At 36.7% G+C, this 17,699-nt stretch overlaps 1 protein-coding gene across 1 annotated transcript; it reads left to right on the forward strand.

Annotated features, from left to right (window-relative positions):
* The first annotated feature begins 9,712 nt into the window (after positions 1–9,712).
* Positions 9,713–15,171, forward strand: LOC311288659 (G2/M phase-specific E3 ubiquitin-protein ligase-like). Its single transcript, XM_084406168.1, has 13 exons — positions 9,713–9,808; positions 9,959–10,034; positions 10,117–10,376; positions 11,941–12,012; positions 12,123–12,196; positions 12,400–12,569; positions 12,669–12,866; positions 13,010–13,096; positions 13,535–13,788; positions 13,865–14,002; positions 14,195–14,335; positions 14,442–14,556; positions 14,750–15,171. The coding sequence occupies exons 3-13, from the start codon at positions 10,287–10,289 to the stop codon at positions 14,965–14,967; spliced, it is 1,557 nt and encodes a 518-aa protein (XP_084262294.1). The 5' UTR covers positions 9,713–9,808; positions 9,959–10,034; positions 10,117–10,286; the 3' UTR covers positions 14,968–15,171.
* The last annotated feature ends 2,528 nt before the right edge of the window (positions 15,172–17,699 follow it).

Raw genomic sequence — 17,699 nt, forward strand, 5'->3', positions numbered from 1 at the left:
CCCAACAGGAAGTTGGCTATTTAGCGTTGTTTGGAAATGCATGCTGTGGAATTTAATGTACTCCTCCTAGGGAATTCATCGATTCGCCTCCAAACTCGGTGTGCATGAAGTCAAGACATTGAGGATGCTAAATTGCGGACGGATTTTTGATATCTCGAACGGTTTGGCCGTGGCGATGAAACGAATTTATGGCGAAAAAATGAAACAGGAAGTGTGTTATAACTTCTGCATACATTAACTGATCTTGATGAAACTTCAGCTGTGTGTTCGTTGTAAGAGGCCGATCGCACAGATGTGACTATTGTGAGTCAAAGTTATAGCGCCACCAACAGGCAGCAGGAAGTACATCACTTTCAAAATGCTTTGAAATCAGTGTCTTATTTTTACCCGATTTGCTTCAAACTTTATGTGTATAATGTAGACACACGGCAGATGTAAACCTGTGAAAGGATTATTGATATCTTAGATACTGTTGCCGTGGCAACGCATCAAACTTTAATATTCTTTTTTGATGCTTTTGAGACTCTTAACATACTTGAAATTGCATGAAACTCGACAGACACATCACATTTATTAGCCAGTAGACATGTGCAAAGTTTCAGAAACGGGCGTGCTGGAATGGCTCAGTAGCGCCACCTTTAGTCATAAATGGGGCGGTTAGTTTTATCAACAGCAACAAAACTTGGTATGTGTATTGTTCTCATCAAGACGGACAACTTTCTAATTGACATTAACCATCTCCGACCAACAGGAAGAGAGATATTTTGGTTTGAATGTGGATTTTCTGAAGAATTTTCTCTCCCTCTCTCTGTGTCTGTGTGTGTGTGAGGGGAGGGGGGGATTTGACTATTGCTTTTATATTGTTAATCAAGGTTTCAGGGGCTTTTGGGGTCCTTAACGTGCTCAAAAACTCTTGAAACTTTGCACACAGGTCAGAACCCACGGCCATCAGGGCCGGGCTGAAGCTGGTACCCGGGCGTGGCTGGGGGGCTCAACAGCGCCCCCTTGAACGGGGTTCTAAAACTTGATCCATATTTCAAACACGCTCGCATGAATTAATATGAAACTCGGTACACATATAGATCTCATCGGGCCGAACAACTTTACCCCGGTCAAGTTTTACGCCAGCCCAACAGGAAGTCGGCTATTATGGGTTGTTTGGAAAACGCTTGCTGTGGAATGTGAAATACTCCTCCTAGAAAATTCACCGTGTCCCCTTCAAACTCGGTGTGCATGTAGTTAAGACTTTGAGGATGCTAAATTGCGGACGGATTTTTGATATCTCGAACGGTTTGGCTGTGGCGAGGAATCGAATTTATGGCGAGAAAAGAGAAACACGGAAGTGGAATAACTTCTGCATACATTAACTGATCTTGATGAAACTTCAGCAGTGTGTTCGTGGTAAGAGGCCGATCAGATGGATGTAGCTATTGTGAGTCAAAGTTATAGCGCCATCAACTGGCAGCAGGAAGTGTGTCACTTTCAACATGCTTTTGACAAAAGTGGGGGGGTTACTTTTAACTACAGTTAAAAACAAAATAGTTTGAATATTGTTCTCATCAAGCCGGACAACTTTCTAATTTACATTCAATAGCTCTGGCCATTAGGAAGTCAGATATTTTGGTCTGAATGTGAATTTTTTTGCAAAATCAGCCTCTGAATTTTTAGCCACTCCTCTTAAACTATTTATTTTATTCGTACCAAACTTTTTCAACATGATGAAACTACATTAAATATGCTAAATTGTGAATGGATAATAAATATCTCAAACGGTTTTGCTATGGCGAGGGATTAAAGTAATTTCCAAAAAGGAAACACTAAAAATCTTCTAAAAATGTAATTATATACCATTTATTTCTATATAAAAGTATACAAATATCACAACTAAACCCATTTTATTCTGTTTTTGCAATTCAAGAAGAATGAAAAAGTTAAAAACAGGCTATTTAGTGCTATTTGGTTCAAAAAAAAAGCAAACATAGGGCTATACTGCCCTCTTGTGTCCAAAAGGACATCAAAATAGTATATAAAACTTTTTACCAGGTAGGCCAATATTGTATTTAAATATACATTTATTAGGTATGTGTCTGGGGATATTTTCCCACCGGTTAATCGACGTGTGACACGAGTGGGTGCTTTTAAATCGCTAATATAATAGTGAAAGAAAAATAATGATAATGTTGCACACACAAATCACACACATGTGGAAAAGAATGATGCTTTTAAACAACACTAAACCGCCATTAGGTGTCGCCAGGCATCCATCTTAATAAGCGAGTCATTGATTCATTCGTTCACACGATTCGTTCGAATGAGTCGATCATGATTAAGACAGATGTTTATGGATTGATCATTCAATCTTTGAGTCAACCGATTCGTTAAAAATGCTGAATCGTTCTGTTATGAGAAAACACGTGATGCGTGATGGTTCTGCCGTGATCTTTGTTTAACTATTTTCGCTGCTGAAACAGAACAAAAACAGTCAACATTGCATCTAAAATGTAAGTGACTTAATTGTAACTGTTTATTAACCTGTTGTATGAAATCTAGGGGTGGGAGAAAAAATTGATTCTTAGATGCATCGCGATGCGGACGTGGACGATTCTGAATCGATTCACAAATGTCAAAAAATCGATTCTCTAAAAAAATATTTTTCTAATAACGTAATATTGACGGAAGGCAAAAGGCGGAACTCTAAGCGGACGTGCGTGCAGTCTGTGGCGCGCACATAACAGAGAAGTTTCTTCTGCTCACCAAGGCTGCATTTATTTGATTAAAAATACAAACAAAAACAGTAATATTGTAAAATAGTATTCCAATTTAAAACAGCTGCTTTCTATTTTAATATATTTTAAACTGTTATTTATTCCTGTGATCAAAGCTGAGTTTTCAGCATCATTACTCCAGTCGTCACTGTCACATGATCCTTCAGAAATTATTCTAATATGATGATTGATACTCAAGAAACATTCATTATTATTTTAAATGTCGAAAACAGTTGTGTACAGTCTTTGATGGATAGAAAGTTCAAAAGAACAGCATTTATCTGAAATCTAAAGCTTTTGTAACGTTAAACACTACCGCTCAAAAGTTTTGGGTTAGTAATAATTACAATTTTATTTTTGGGGGAAAGAAATAAAATAAATCAGTACTTTTATTTATGAAGGATGAGTTAAACTGATCATCAGTTACAGTAAATACATTTATAATGTTAAAAAAATATATATTTGAAATATATGCTGTTCTTTTGAACTTTACATTCATCAAAGCATTTTGAAAAAAAAAAAAAATCTGTACACAACTGTTTTCAACATTGAAAATAATAATGAATATTTATTGAGCATCAATCATCATATTAGTATGATTTCTGAAGGATCATGTGACACTGAAGACTGGAGTAATGATGCTGAAAACTCAACTTTGATCACAGAAATGAATTACTATGTAAAATATTTTAAAATTGAAAACAGCTGTTTTAAATTGGAATAATATTTCACAATATTACTGTTTTTGTTTGTATTTTTAATCAATAAATGCAGCCTTGGTGAGCAGAAGAGACTTCTCCTAAAAACATTAAAAATCTTACTGACCCCAAACTTTTGAACAATAATATATATATATATATATATATATATATATATATATATATATATATATATATATATATATATATATATAAATATAGCTGCGAGCAGCGATGGAGGGCCAAAGCCGGCGGTACCGCCACCCCGGTGCCTTTAGGTAACTAAAGGCACCGGGGTTGCGGTGCCACCGGCTTGGGCCCGTAATCGCTGCTCGCAGCTATATTTATTATTATTGTTCTTCAAGGGTTCGGGGGCTTTTGGGGCCTTTAACGTGCTCAAAAACTCATGAAACTTTGCACGCAGGTCAGAACCTGCGGCCATTAGGGCCGGGCTGAAGCTGGTACCCGGGCGTGGCAGGGGGGCTCAACAGCGCCCCCTAGAACACAATCTTAAATCTTGGACACATACAAGAACGTATTAGTATGAAACTCGGTACACATATAGATCTCATCGGGCCGAACAACTTTCGCACTCTACGTTATTAGCTCTGCCCAACAGGAAGTCAGCTATTATGGGTTGTTTGAAAAATGCATGCTGTGGAATTTAATGTACTCCTCCTAGGGAATTGATCCGATCCACACCAAACTCGGTCAGCATGAAGTCAAGACATTGAGGATGCTAAATTGCGGACGGATTTTTGATATCTCGAACGGTTTGGCCGTGGCGATGAAACGAAATTATAGCGAGAAAAGATAAACAGGAAGTGTGTTATAACTTCTGCATACATTAACTGATCTTGATGAAACTTCCACAGTGTGTTCGTTGTAAGAGGCCGATCACATGGATGTGACTATTGTGAGTCAAAGTTATAGCGCCACCAACTGGCAGCAGGAAGTGTGTCACTTTAAAAATGCTTTGAAATCACCCTCTTATTTTTACCCGATTTGCTTCAAACTTTATGTGTATAATGTAGACACTTGGCAGATGTAGAACTGTGAAAGGTTTATTGATATCTTAAATACTGTTGCCGTGGCAACGCATCAAACTTTAATATTCTTTTCAGATGCTTTTGAGACTCTAAACATACTTGAAATTGGATGAAACTCGACAGACACATCACATTTATTAGCCGGTAGACATGTGCAAAGTTTCAGAAACGGGCGTGGTGAGGGGCTCAGTAGCGCCACCTTTAGTCAAAAATGGGGGCTTAGTTTTAAGTAGAGTCACAAAAATCGTTATGTATATTGTTCTCATCAAGCCGGACAACTTTCTAATTTATAGTCATAAGCTGTGACCAACAGGAAGTGAGATATTTTGGTTTGAATGTGATTTTTTGTAGAATTCTCTCCCTCTCTCTCTCTGCCTCTGCGTCTCTGTGTGTGTGAGGGGTGGGGGGATTTTTCTTTTGAGTGAGATTTGTTTAAAATTCCTGTTTTTCAAGGTTTCAGGGGCTTTTGGGGCCTTTAACGTGCTCGAAAACTCTTGAAACTTTGCACACAGGTCAGAACCCGCGGCCATCAGGGCCGGGCTGAAGCTGGTACCCGGGCGTGGCAGGGGGGCTCAACAGCGCCCCCTGGAACGGGATCCGAACACTTGTCCATAAATCAAACACACTTGCATGTAATGATATGAAACTCGGTACACATATAGATCACATCGGGCTGAACAACTTTCGTGCTCTAAGTTTTACGCCAGCCCAACAGGAAGTCGGCAATTATGGGTTGTTTGGAGAACGCTTGCTGTGGAATGCGAAGTACTCCTCCTAGAGAATTCATCCAATCCCCACCAAACTCGGTGTGCATGAAGTCAGGACATTGAGGATTCTAAATTGCAGACGGATTTTTGATATCTCGAACGGTTTGGCCGTGGCGAGGAAACGAATTTATGGCGAGAAAAGAGAAACACGAAGTGGTATAACTTCTGCATACATTAACGGATCTTGATGAAACTTCACCAGTGTGTTCGTGGTAAGAGGCCGATCAGATGGATGTAACTATTGTGAGTCAAAGTTATAGCGCCACCAACTGGCAGCAGGAAGTGTGTCACTTTCAAAATGCTTTTGACAAAAGTGGGGGGGTTAGTTTTACCCACAGTTTTAAAAATCAGTACGTACATTGGTCTCATCGAGCCGGACAACTTTCTAATATACAGTTATTAGCTCTGAACAACAGGAAGTCAGATATTTTGGTTTGAATGTGGATTTATTTGCAAATTCAGCCTCTGAATTTTTACCCACTCCTGCTAAATGGTTTATTTATTCACATCAAACTTTTTCAACATGATGAAAATACATTAAAGATGCTAAATTGTGAACGGATATTAAATATTTCAAACGGTTTTGACATGGCGAGGGATTAAAATAATGTCAAAAAAGGAATCAGAAAACATCTCATATATTCTTAAAATTTAATTATACACCATTTATTTTTATATAAAATTATACAAATATTAGAACTAAACCTATTTAATCTGTTTTTGCAATTCAAAAAGTATGAAAAAGTTAAAAACAGGCTATTTAGTGCTATTTGTTTCAACAAAAAAGCAAACATAGGGCTATACTGCCCTCTTGTGTCCAAAAGGATATCAAAATAGTATATAAAACGTTTTACTAGGTAGGCCTATTGTATTTAAATATAAATTTATTAGGTATATGACTGTGAGGATATTTTCCCATCGGTTAAGCGACGTGTGACACGAGCGGGTGCTTTTAAATCGCTAATATAAAAGTGAAAGTAAAAAAACGGACGTCCGCACGGACATTGATAATGGTGCACGTTGGAAAGAATGATACTTTTAAACATAACACTAAACCGCCGTTAGGTGTCGCCAGGCGACCATCTTAATGAGCGAGTCATTGATTCATTCGTTCAAACGATTCATTCCAATGACTGAGTCATTCATGATTGAGACAGATGTTTATGGATTGACCATTGAATCTTTGAGTCAAGCGATTCGTTTCAAAATGCTGAATCATTCAGTAATGAGAAAACAAGTTGCTGTGATCTTTGTTTAACTATTTTTGCTGCTGAAACAGAACAAAAACAGTCAATATTGCATCTAAAATGTAAGTGACTTAATTGTAACTGTTTATTAACCTGTTGTATGAAATCAATGTCACAGTTTCAATCGTGATTGTATTCAGGAAATAGTTGCCTACTCGTCAAGTGAGGTTGCTTAACTCTATCATATGTTATAAAATATATAAAAACTCCATATTTGTAATTTTTATAGTCAGTATGTTGTTAACTGGGTTGCTTTTTTGTGTGCTGCGCTCATTTGTTTACAATTCTCCTGGAGAAGCAGCATGAGCCTCAGCAGTGCAACCTTGTTACCATTGATCAGTAATACATTTATTATTAACTGCTGATTGCAACTTAAAATGAATGTAATGAAATTAGAATAATCTCTCGTTTTAGTGATTCCCAAGTTATTTTTTTGTTATTGACGTTCTAATCAGGCTATACTTTGGTCGGGCAAGTAAAATTCTCTTTCAGATAGGCCTATTGAATTTATATATAAATATATTAGGGATGTGACTGTGATAAAATTTTCCCACCGGTTAATCGACATGTGACACCGCTGAGGGCTTTTAAATCGCTAACTATAGTATACTATATACTAGTAAAATACAGACGTCCGCACAGACATTGATAATGGTGCGGAGTAGAGCGAGCATTTTCAATGTATTCCTATGGATGTAGGAATTAACTAAAACATTTTATTTATGTTTTTGTGTCCACTGTTCAACCGCAACCGCGTCACACACACATTCCAGAATTGCAATCTTGACATTCATTATAGCCCTAATACAATATAATAATAAAAATAGTCAACCTAACATAAACGAATTACACTGCTCTGTTTAAATAGTCAGTAGTACAATCTGTACCATTCACAGTAAGCAGAGCTCCACTGTGATGTTTCCAAGAACATTTTTGCGCGTGTGAAGAGGATGATTTTTTCCATCGATATTGGAACACGAGTGAAGTACAAAGCCTATAATAAAGAATAGTTTAGCATCCAAATACATCACAAAAATTGAAACATTTTGATTCTAATGAGAGGGTTACGTGAGACCAACACTGCTTACTTTCGTTTTTATTTTTACATTAAATTTAAAGGATTTGTTGTGGAATATTTTGAGTGTATCATAAAATCAGAATAAGGTAAGACAAGTAATATTTTCTGTCTTATATATATATATATATATATATATATATATATATATATATATATATATATATATATATAGATAGATAGATATAGATAGATAGATAGATATTTATATACACACACACACATATATATATATATATATATATATATATGTGTGTGTGTGTGTGTGTGTGTGTATGTATATATATATATATATATATATATATATATATATATATATATATATATATATATATATATATATATATATATAAATATAGCTGCGAGCAGCGATGGAGGGCCAAAGCCGGGGGCACCGCCATCCCCGGTGCCTTTAGGTAACTAAAGGCACCGGGGTTGCGGTGCCACCGGCTTGGGCCCGTAATCGCTGCTCGCAGCTATATTAATTAAATTATTATTATTATTATTGTTGTTGTTGTTGCATTTAATGTGAATGCACTTATGTTTTCTTTTTACAGGAGCAGAATTCAGAAATAGAAAGTGCTGTAAGGAATCTGCTTAGCTGCATACAAAAGCATAGCAACCCTCAAGCACAGGGGAATTCCAACAGTTCTCCCACCATGGCACCTCAACCTGGTACCAGTGCTTCCTTTGGGGTTGGCCAGGCTGTCAGTAGGCCAAACACAGTTCAACAAGAAATGCAAAGGTAAGGAATTGTATACCCAAAGCCCCCTTCGTAGTCAAGTGTTCATATTTATATATATATATTTTTTTTTTATTATGGGGAAAATTTTTAAATTGTTTATATATTTGTTCTATTGCATGCAAGGTTGCAGATTCAGTAATGTCTTTTTATTTCTGTTGGTAAGCAATCTGTTGGTGTGATGTGGTCAAGATGTAAGCTAGTAATCACTAGTTTCAGGAAAGAACCCCATTATGGCCCATCCATGATCTGTCATTAAAAGACAAATTCAGTGTTTGCAAACAGTGTTTTTTTTAATGGGCAGAGCCTCTCTGGTGGCAGAATAGTATTAGTCTATGGAAGAAATGAAATAAAAAATATATATATATATTAAAAAAGGTTAATTTGACTTTAAATTTAAAAATTCTAACTATTTGCGCAATTACAAGATTTTATCTGACAATTCTGAAAAGGAAAAACTACTCATCATTCTCTCTTTTGCACTTAGCTCAGAATCATGAATTTATATCCCATGCTACTTTTTTTTAATCCCATATTTCTAAATTTACAAACTCACTATTGTTAGGTTATACAGAGAAAAAAAAACAGAATTGTGAGAAAAAGTAGGTAAATGTTACATAAATTGATATAGGTTTAAATAATAATACATCCTGTAACTGTAGGGCTAATACAATATGTCCCCTATGAACTGCATATGTAAATATTATGTATACCTATTATTATATAAAAGTAGAGTATTCATAGCAGGTTTCATCCATAGTATGTCTGTTTAAACGTCTGCATTTAGCTTCAAATGGCCTCTTTGATGATGATAGTATTCTATAAAGATTATTTGCATTCTGATTCTGATATCCAAAGGCACAGCAATACATTTTCTCTTATTCCATGGATTTTACTTGTTTTCCTTCACTTGTTACCATTGTTTTTCTGACACCACAATGTGCACACAGCTGCAAGAGATGTAACTATGATGTTTACTCCAAATTGGTCTATACAGCCTTAAGCAAGGCTCATAAATCCAGGTAGCTAAAGGGGAATTGTACCACTGATTAGTGAACTAAGAGTTGTTTTGATTAAAGATGTCCATTAATTGTCAATTCAAATATTTGTGCATTTTATGTTGTGTTTAATATTAGTTTACATTGAATGTTTGATTGTCTCCTATTTTAGTCACACTGCAAATGGTCTGTTCCTGCAAGTGTTAATTTAATAATAACTTTACGTATTTGCACATATTTTGTTGTTTTATTAAAGAGCTTTTCCAGCAATTTACAATGGAGGCCGTAAACGAATGAAGAAAATGGCACCTGAACCTGCGAGAGTTAGATCTGTAAGGTTTTTAGAACTCCAGTTTTGCTTGATTTCAAAAAACTCCCAAAAGACTCCCAAAGATGAAATAGTCCTCTTACAAGCAGGCCTAGGCAGAAGAACTGTAAATATTCCAGATGATGCTGATCATACTGAGGTGAGCCATGGTGCACAACTTCATGTTTAAATATGTTTTTGGAAACATAAAAGATATTAAGCTTTTGTTCGTACATTTTTACATTGTGTACATGTACATTTTTTTGTTGTTGTTGCATTAATACTTACATCTATGCCTTTTAATATCCAGATAACCAAAGTACTCTTTCAGGAGTACCCAAAGTTGCAAAATTTAAGGGGTGGTTGGCTTCTCCAAAAAGCCTCAGGTAAGTTTATGAAACCAAATGCATTTTCATGTTTAATCCTTTTACCAGTATTGTTATTGTTTTTTATGTGTATGTTTAAAAGGGGGCAGTGGACAAAGGAAAACTACTTCTCTGCCCCAAGGTTCCCAGGGCTACACAGCAAAAATATTGAAAGCCTCCTCTAACAATGGGAAGAATGTCATCTATATCGTCCCCCTCCAAGAAGAAATTGATTTAACCCCGTTGCCATATGATGCACCTGAATTTCAGAACATGCCCAAAAACATCTGCATGACCTGTGGTACATCAGTCCCATTACAGTTGCTGCCATGTCACCTTGAGGATTGTCAGAGTAATAATACTGTAAGTTATTTTTCAGTATCATTCGCAAAGACTGAAAAAGTATATATGTATACTATAAACAGATATTGGGCCCTATCTTGCACCCAGCGCAATTGACTTTGTACACCGACGCATGTTTCATTCCTATTTTGCACCCGCGCAAAGCGCGCTTTTCCCTCCAAAGAAGCACGTCGCTAAACTAGGGAATGAATTTGCGCTCCCTGGGCGGTTCAGCGCAAAAAAGGAGGCGTGTTCCGGCGCAAACAATCCCTGGTGCTATTTTACTGTTCCATAAAACAATTGCGCCACTGGCCAGAAAAAACCTAGTCTAAAGTCAGTGGCGCGTTGCGCATTGTTCATTATGCTATTTTAAGGGCGCATGCTTGTTCATAATGTATAGCGTGCACAACGCTCATACACTGTGATTCTCTAATCTACACAGAAGCAGCAGTTTTCATTTTTGCAAATCATATTATTACAAACGATAGATAGATAGATAGATAGATAGATAGATAGATAGATAGATAGATAGATAGATAGATAGATAGATAGATAGTCAAGTCAAGTCATTTTATTTGTATAGCACATTTAAACGAACGACATGTTGACCCAAAGTGCTTTACAAGTTAGAGCAGGAAAGGCAGAAACAATATGCCTTACAATTACATAAAAATGTGTGTAAGACACACATAAAAAAAAATATATATATATATCTGTATCAACATTTCAAAACAAAAAATAAAGCAAAAAGACATAATAAATTAAAGAGAATTAAAAGCAAGAGAATAAAAGTATGTTTTCAAATTTGTCTTAAAACTGACAATTGTGTTACAGATAGACAATTTATTATAAAAGCATACATCTAGCTTACACATTTACCCAAATTATCATACGCCTGAAGCTAATTTGGGTGTGTTTCTCCATCCCCAATGTCACTTCTCTCTCTTTTACGGCCGTGACGAGAGCGTTGCTCTCCTCGGCTGTGAACCGCTCCTGGCGCGCGCCTGGCAAATCCGCCGTTATAATAGCAATACGCCAAGGAAAAAGTGCGTCTGCTCTTAAAGGGAATGTGAGATGATGCTCTGATTGGTTTATTTCACGTTACGCCCAAACCACACCTATGAATAATGAAGCTACTTCAGACCAACCCGTTTTAGATTTGCGCCAGGCGCAAGAGTCATTTATCCCGCCGGGAAAATAGCAACAGCGCCAAGACCCGCCCACAAAGTTACTTGCGCTTTGCGCTTTGACACTTGCGTTTCAGATCGTTAAAATAGGGCCCCTAAAGTGTCTTTAGAGTCCACTACAAGAGGTTAGTTATCTATTTTATGTCCAAGGGTCAGGTGTATTGTTCGGTTTCTTGAGCTATTTAGGTTATTACTGAATATCTGAATAGATGGTGGGCTCAGCTGCTACCTTCAGTCACACTTATTGCATGGATTTTTTATTTATTTTTTATATAGCCATCTATTATTTTTTTTTAAGTATATCTATTATTTGGCCTTTGCCGTAGTTTTAATGATCCTTCTTTTTATATTGAATATAAATAGAATCTGATTTTTTTTGCTTTTGTTTTGTTTTCCAGGTAGAATCTGAATCTGAAAAAGAAAATGAAGAGGCCCAAGGACTGAGCAATGATTCAGATGTAATTTGTCTGGTAAGAGGTTATCTACGTTGAAAGTGAGGTCAAGACAAAACATAAAGTTGCAGTCCGTAACAGTTATGTACACCTGTCTGATGTCATATTGAGTCTCTTTCATTCTTTAGGATGCCTGCCCGATATGTGGTGAAGAATTTCCTGCAGAAGTGATGCCTTATCATGCAAGCACATGTGGAGAAAGGTACTGTAGACATTATAGGTGTGTAGGGAGAGGATGGTTTTTTTCTGTCCACAACAAATATGAAATAGATCTACTGCTATATCTAGAAAAGAGAAAAATTATGAAAGTTCTGGTTTGAAGAAAATTGGTGAATTCTGTTATTTAGGTTTAAAACTTTCCTTAAAGCCTACATGGGCAATGGATGATTATGTATTTTGTTGTAGCTTCCCTGAAAGTTTTACCTCGATTATGGTTGGACATTCTGCTGATGAAAGTGCCTCAACACCATCCCAAAGCAGTAGCAGACAACAAAGCACTACTCTCCATCTTGATCCTAATCATTTAACACCGGGAGCATCTGTTTCAGCTGAAAGTCTACCTTCAGTGTGTGATGGTATGGATTTTGTGTTTTATTTTCTCATAATGTAAAAAGTTGATGTAAAAGTTCTCTCCATGATACTATACCATGAAATTATTTTTTTGGGGGCTGCAGAATGGAAATGGATTGAGGTTCCAGAAAGGGCAGCAAAACTCTACAGGCGGTATGCACTTCGACAAAAAGAAGATGAGCCCCCATTGAAAGTAAGAATTGATATCAGAGAAGACATGGAGGACCAGGAAGGGAGAATAATAAATTTTTACAAGGTCCCCAAAATTGATTGGGCTAGACCTCTCCAATGCCGACTGGAAGGTACTGTAACAGTAATACTAATGTTTAAAATGCTTAATAACAGACTGTCATTTATGCCATACACTATATTGCTTTAATTATTGATACCTTTTATGATATACCTTGTTTACCTGTAATACATCTTAAAGTTTACTATTTTTTAGGGGATGTTGCCACTGGGGATGGTGTTCAGCGCCATTTTCTAAGCATGGCAATGCACAAGCTGCAGAATGGATTCCTCTTTAATGCAGGTTAGTTGTTTGAAGGAATATCATCATGGACCTTATCTATGCAACAACTTTAAAGAGCAAGTTTGCCACAAAATGTCTCATGTTATACTCACCCTTATGTTGTTCAAAACCTGTATGGCTGTCTTTCTCCATGTTTATAGGACAGTTTTGGATAGTTTAAATGTTGGTTCTTTCTACTGAATTGTCAGTCAGAAGGAACGATCAATTTAAAGCCACAGTATCTTTCTGGAGCCATTGTATAGAAAACAACATATACGATTCTGACAAATATCTTCTTTTGTGATCTGCAAAGGACAGCCATACAGGTTTAGAAAAAAATATTTTTATAAAAAGATGTCTCAGTTACTATTTTGTAAACATTGTGTGTGATCTTTTTTTATTAATAGACAGTGTCAATTTTTCTCAAAAATGTTTTGGGCTTTTCTGCTTTACCAACAGGAAATGGAAGTGGCACTGCATTATTTGAAGGCCAAGCAGACCACCTTATTCCATCTACTTCCCAAGTCCTTTTGCAGAGCGACTTGTTTGTGATGGCAGGCAGGATTATTGGCCATTCTTTCCTCCATGGTGGGCCTTCATTAGCAGGTGTGAGCCCAGCCATTATACATGTGTTAGTAGGTGGCTCCCCACAGACAGCAACCATCACAATTGAAGATGTGGCTGACATTGACATCAGGGAGACAATACAGATGGTAAGTCGGTAGATGCCAAATTGATAGAGGTAAATGAGTTTGTATATTTCATTGTATTCTTTCACTATTTATAAAGCTTGCTGCAGGTGATTCAAAGAATGATTTTACTGAGGATGAGAAGGCAACGATTAACCATCTGGCAATATCCTGGGACCTTCCAGCGTTGACAACAACCAACCGCACTTGGCTCTTACATAATCTTCTTCAGCATGTAGTAAGTGCTTTTTTTTTCTCCTCATGCAAGGGTTCAGCAGTCTAGCAGTAAGTTAGAATTGTATGTGTTTATATGAAAAACTGTAAAAACAGAAAGCAAAACAAACCACAATAATCCATTAACACAAATTTTGTTTCCTAATTACATTAATGGTCAGTCAAATGGGATTCATCAAATGATTGTCATAATCAGGTGCTGACACGAACTTGGAGACAAGTAAAACAGCTCAGAGAAGGTTTGAAAGACTCCAAGGTATGGCAGTTACTGGAGGCCCGACCGAATGTGGCATCTGTGGTTTTTCCAAGCCAGTCAATGGCTGAATGCAGTACACAGGTGATTTATTCTATTATACTACCCACATTAATTATCAGAATGTTAATTCCAGTGTAGTTTCATACATTTAAAGTATGCCCTTATTGAATACTAAAATTATAATTAGGTTCTCTTAAACAACATCATCTGGCCCATGGCAGAAGAAGAAGAGGAGGATAATGCACCCCCATTTACCACCCAATGCAGAATTTCAGGGTACCTAAGGCAGTTTGTGGAAACTGGTATGTTGTGTTGTACTTTCCTGATAGCAAAACTGGCCGTTAAACTGCCTGGTGCTGATACAAATCCATATACAAACCTTTTCTTTATGTTATTGATTAATATTTTACAGATCTTAACACTAACTTGCATATGTATTGTAAAATTAGTGTTTTGATAGTTTATCTTGTTCTCTATTTGTCTGCTCCATTTTAGCTGATCAATGTAAATTGAAGCAGCTGGTCAAATTCTGGGTGGCCTGGGAGTTGCCCATGAAGGACATGCAGGTGAAGGTGGTACAGGCAGAACACCCTACATCCTCTACCTGTTTTTGCGTTCTCCGTCTTCCAGCTCATTACACAACCTATGACCAGTTCAATAAACACCTGGAAAGCTGTATTGCCACTAGTGACGTTGGTTTTGGCCTTGTATAAAATTACATGAACTTCTTTCAGTTGCAAATCTTAAAGGGTTAGTTCACCCAAAAATGAAAATTATGTCATTAATGACTCACCCTCATGTCGTTCCAAGCCCGTAAGACCTCCGTTCATCTTCGGAACACAGTTTAAGATATTTTAGATTTAGTCCGAGAGCTTTCTGTTCCTCCGTTGAAAGTCAATGGACGGCATACTGTTCACGTCCAGAAAGGCAATACAGACATCATCAAAGTAGTCCATGTGACATCAGTGGCTCAATCTTAAGTTTATGCCAAATAAAAGTATTCTCGTCGCTTGATAAAGTCGTTATTTTTGTTTACTTTTTGCGCACAAAAAGTATTCTCGTCGCTTGATAAACTTAAGATTGAGCCACTGATGTCACATGGACTACTTTGATGATGTCTGTATTGCCTTTCTGGACATGGACAGTATGTCGTCCATTGACTTTCAATGGAGTGACAGAAAGCTCTCGGACTAAATCTAAAATATCTTAAACTGTGTTCCGAAGATGAACGGAGGTCTTACGGACTTGGAACGACATGAGCGTGAGTCATTAATGACATAATTTTCATTTTGGGGTGAACTAACCCTTTAAATGGTTATTTCAGGCATTGTTATGTTTCTGTTTTACTTAAAATGTTGAAATTGTTCAAAGGAACTGTTTTAGATATGTAATATTAAATGACTCAAACTGTTTACATTGTGTTAAAGTGATACTTTTAATTGTTCTGTCATTTACTAGTTCAGCATTTAAACTTCAGAGCGCTTTTTTGAGGCAGCTTCAGTTGCAGTAAGACAAAAGACTGCTTAAAATGAATACATTTATTTGTCTGATACAGTTCAAGAAAAATAAAATATCAAGACAGACTTGTTCTTTGTGTGTTTTTTCTTGTTGTTTTATCTCAATTACTGATACTTCAACTTTCTTACATGTAGCCAATGCTATGCATGTACTGCAGTGTAGCAATGTAAACATCTGCCCCGAAATTTTCTGATGGCTGTACTGGGTCCACAGCAGCCTTTAGTTCATTAAGTTCCTCTGAACTCAGTGGACATTCAATTTCAGGAACCTGGATGGCAGAACTTGTGTCACTGGGGATAAGACCGCTGCTTTCCCAGTCTATTTGTGGATCTGTAGAATCTAAGAAATTATAAATTAGCATAAAAAAAAAAAAAATAGACCACATGCCTACCTCATCACACTCTTCAGAATGGTACTGCTGCCCCAGTTGCCACAGCTGATTAGGAGAGAGGTAGCCCTCTGATGAAAGAGGGTGGTTGTCCCATCCATCTCTAAATATATAGAGATGGGCTTGGAGCCGTGGGATGAAGGCATAGTGACAGCAGAAGATGTGAAGACTACTGGACAGATCAAGATGCCCATTCTCTTCCAGTTGGTGCAGAACGTGGTAAAAGTGGGAGGTAACCGCAGTGAACACATCCCGCCACAATCGCTCAATTCTGTTTTAAAGGAGTGAGGGGAAAAAATGTTTCAACATGGTCAGCTCTATAACAGAAGCCCAGGTAAATTATCTTATAATCTTTATGAGAGGAAGACTGCAACTTAAAGTTTTAATGAATACTATTTTCAAATAATAATTTGATAACACAACAATGTGGCATAATTGCAAAAACTGATCACTGTGTGTATTTCTATTGACCCTAAAAAGTCATAGTATACACTCTAAATGAACAGTGCACAAGAGTTAAATATATAATATAATATTAAAATTTACCTTTGATTATGAACACTTTTACCCGCAATGAAGCTACCTCTCCCTGTTCCCCGGACAGAGAACATAAGGCAGGCCACATCTACGTTCTCCCCTCCATGATCGCCCCGAACCCTGGCAAAAAATGTTGATTACAAATAATGTGTCAGCATACAATGTTTACATAACCTTCCATGGTTATATGTATTTATGTTTACATCAGCTCAGTACTTTAAACCTATATTCCACTTATTTCATACAAAAAAGTCAAGTTTTACCTCAGTGGAAATCCAAACTTCTGAACTGCCTCACGGAAGAAAGACAGTGTTGTAGAAGCCAGATTGTTGTTTGACACACCAAGATACATTATCTACATTAATAAACATGTTTTTAAAAAACATCATACCTGTTTTCCATTTTCATTTACATTGTTAGAAAGTATTATGACAAGTACAAAAAATTGTTGCGTAAAAGGCAAGTTATTTCAATGATTCTTTTGTTGGTATGTGTTTTAAGAAGTTTATGAATCAAAATAATCAAAATAACCACCATTCACTAATTCATCACTCTTCTAGTTTAATTAAGCAGTCTCTTTATCTTTACCTTCCTGGAGAGTCAATACCTCCAAATATCACGATGTTATACCTTGAAAAAGTAAATTTCTGTCACAAATACTGAATTGCACAAACAGTATATAATAAATAAAAAAATTATGTTTAACTTACCGTATCAGCTTGTGGTTTGTGTCAATGTGCATCAGGGACTTTGGGCTGGGGACAGAGTATGTCCTCCTAACCACACATCCTAACTGTGTCATCCTGAACACAATGCTTGCAGTGTCAACTCGATGCATCGAAGAGCGAACTCTGTCTACTATGTACCTAGATTTAAATTAATCATTTTGTACAATGTACTTATTGTGTACTTGCATGTTTTTACATACTTATCTTTAAAAAAAGAACTATAGGCCTATGTAATTACATTTGTAATTAATTTCTGTAATTACCACTGTTGACC

Source organism: Rutilus rutilus (assembly GCF_951802725.1).
Source record: "Rutilus rutilus genome assembly, chromosome: 4".
Taxonomy (NCBI): Eukaryota; Metazoa; Chordata; class Actinopteri; order Cypriniformes; family Leuciscidae; genus Rutilus; species Rutilus rutilus.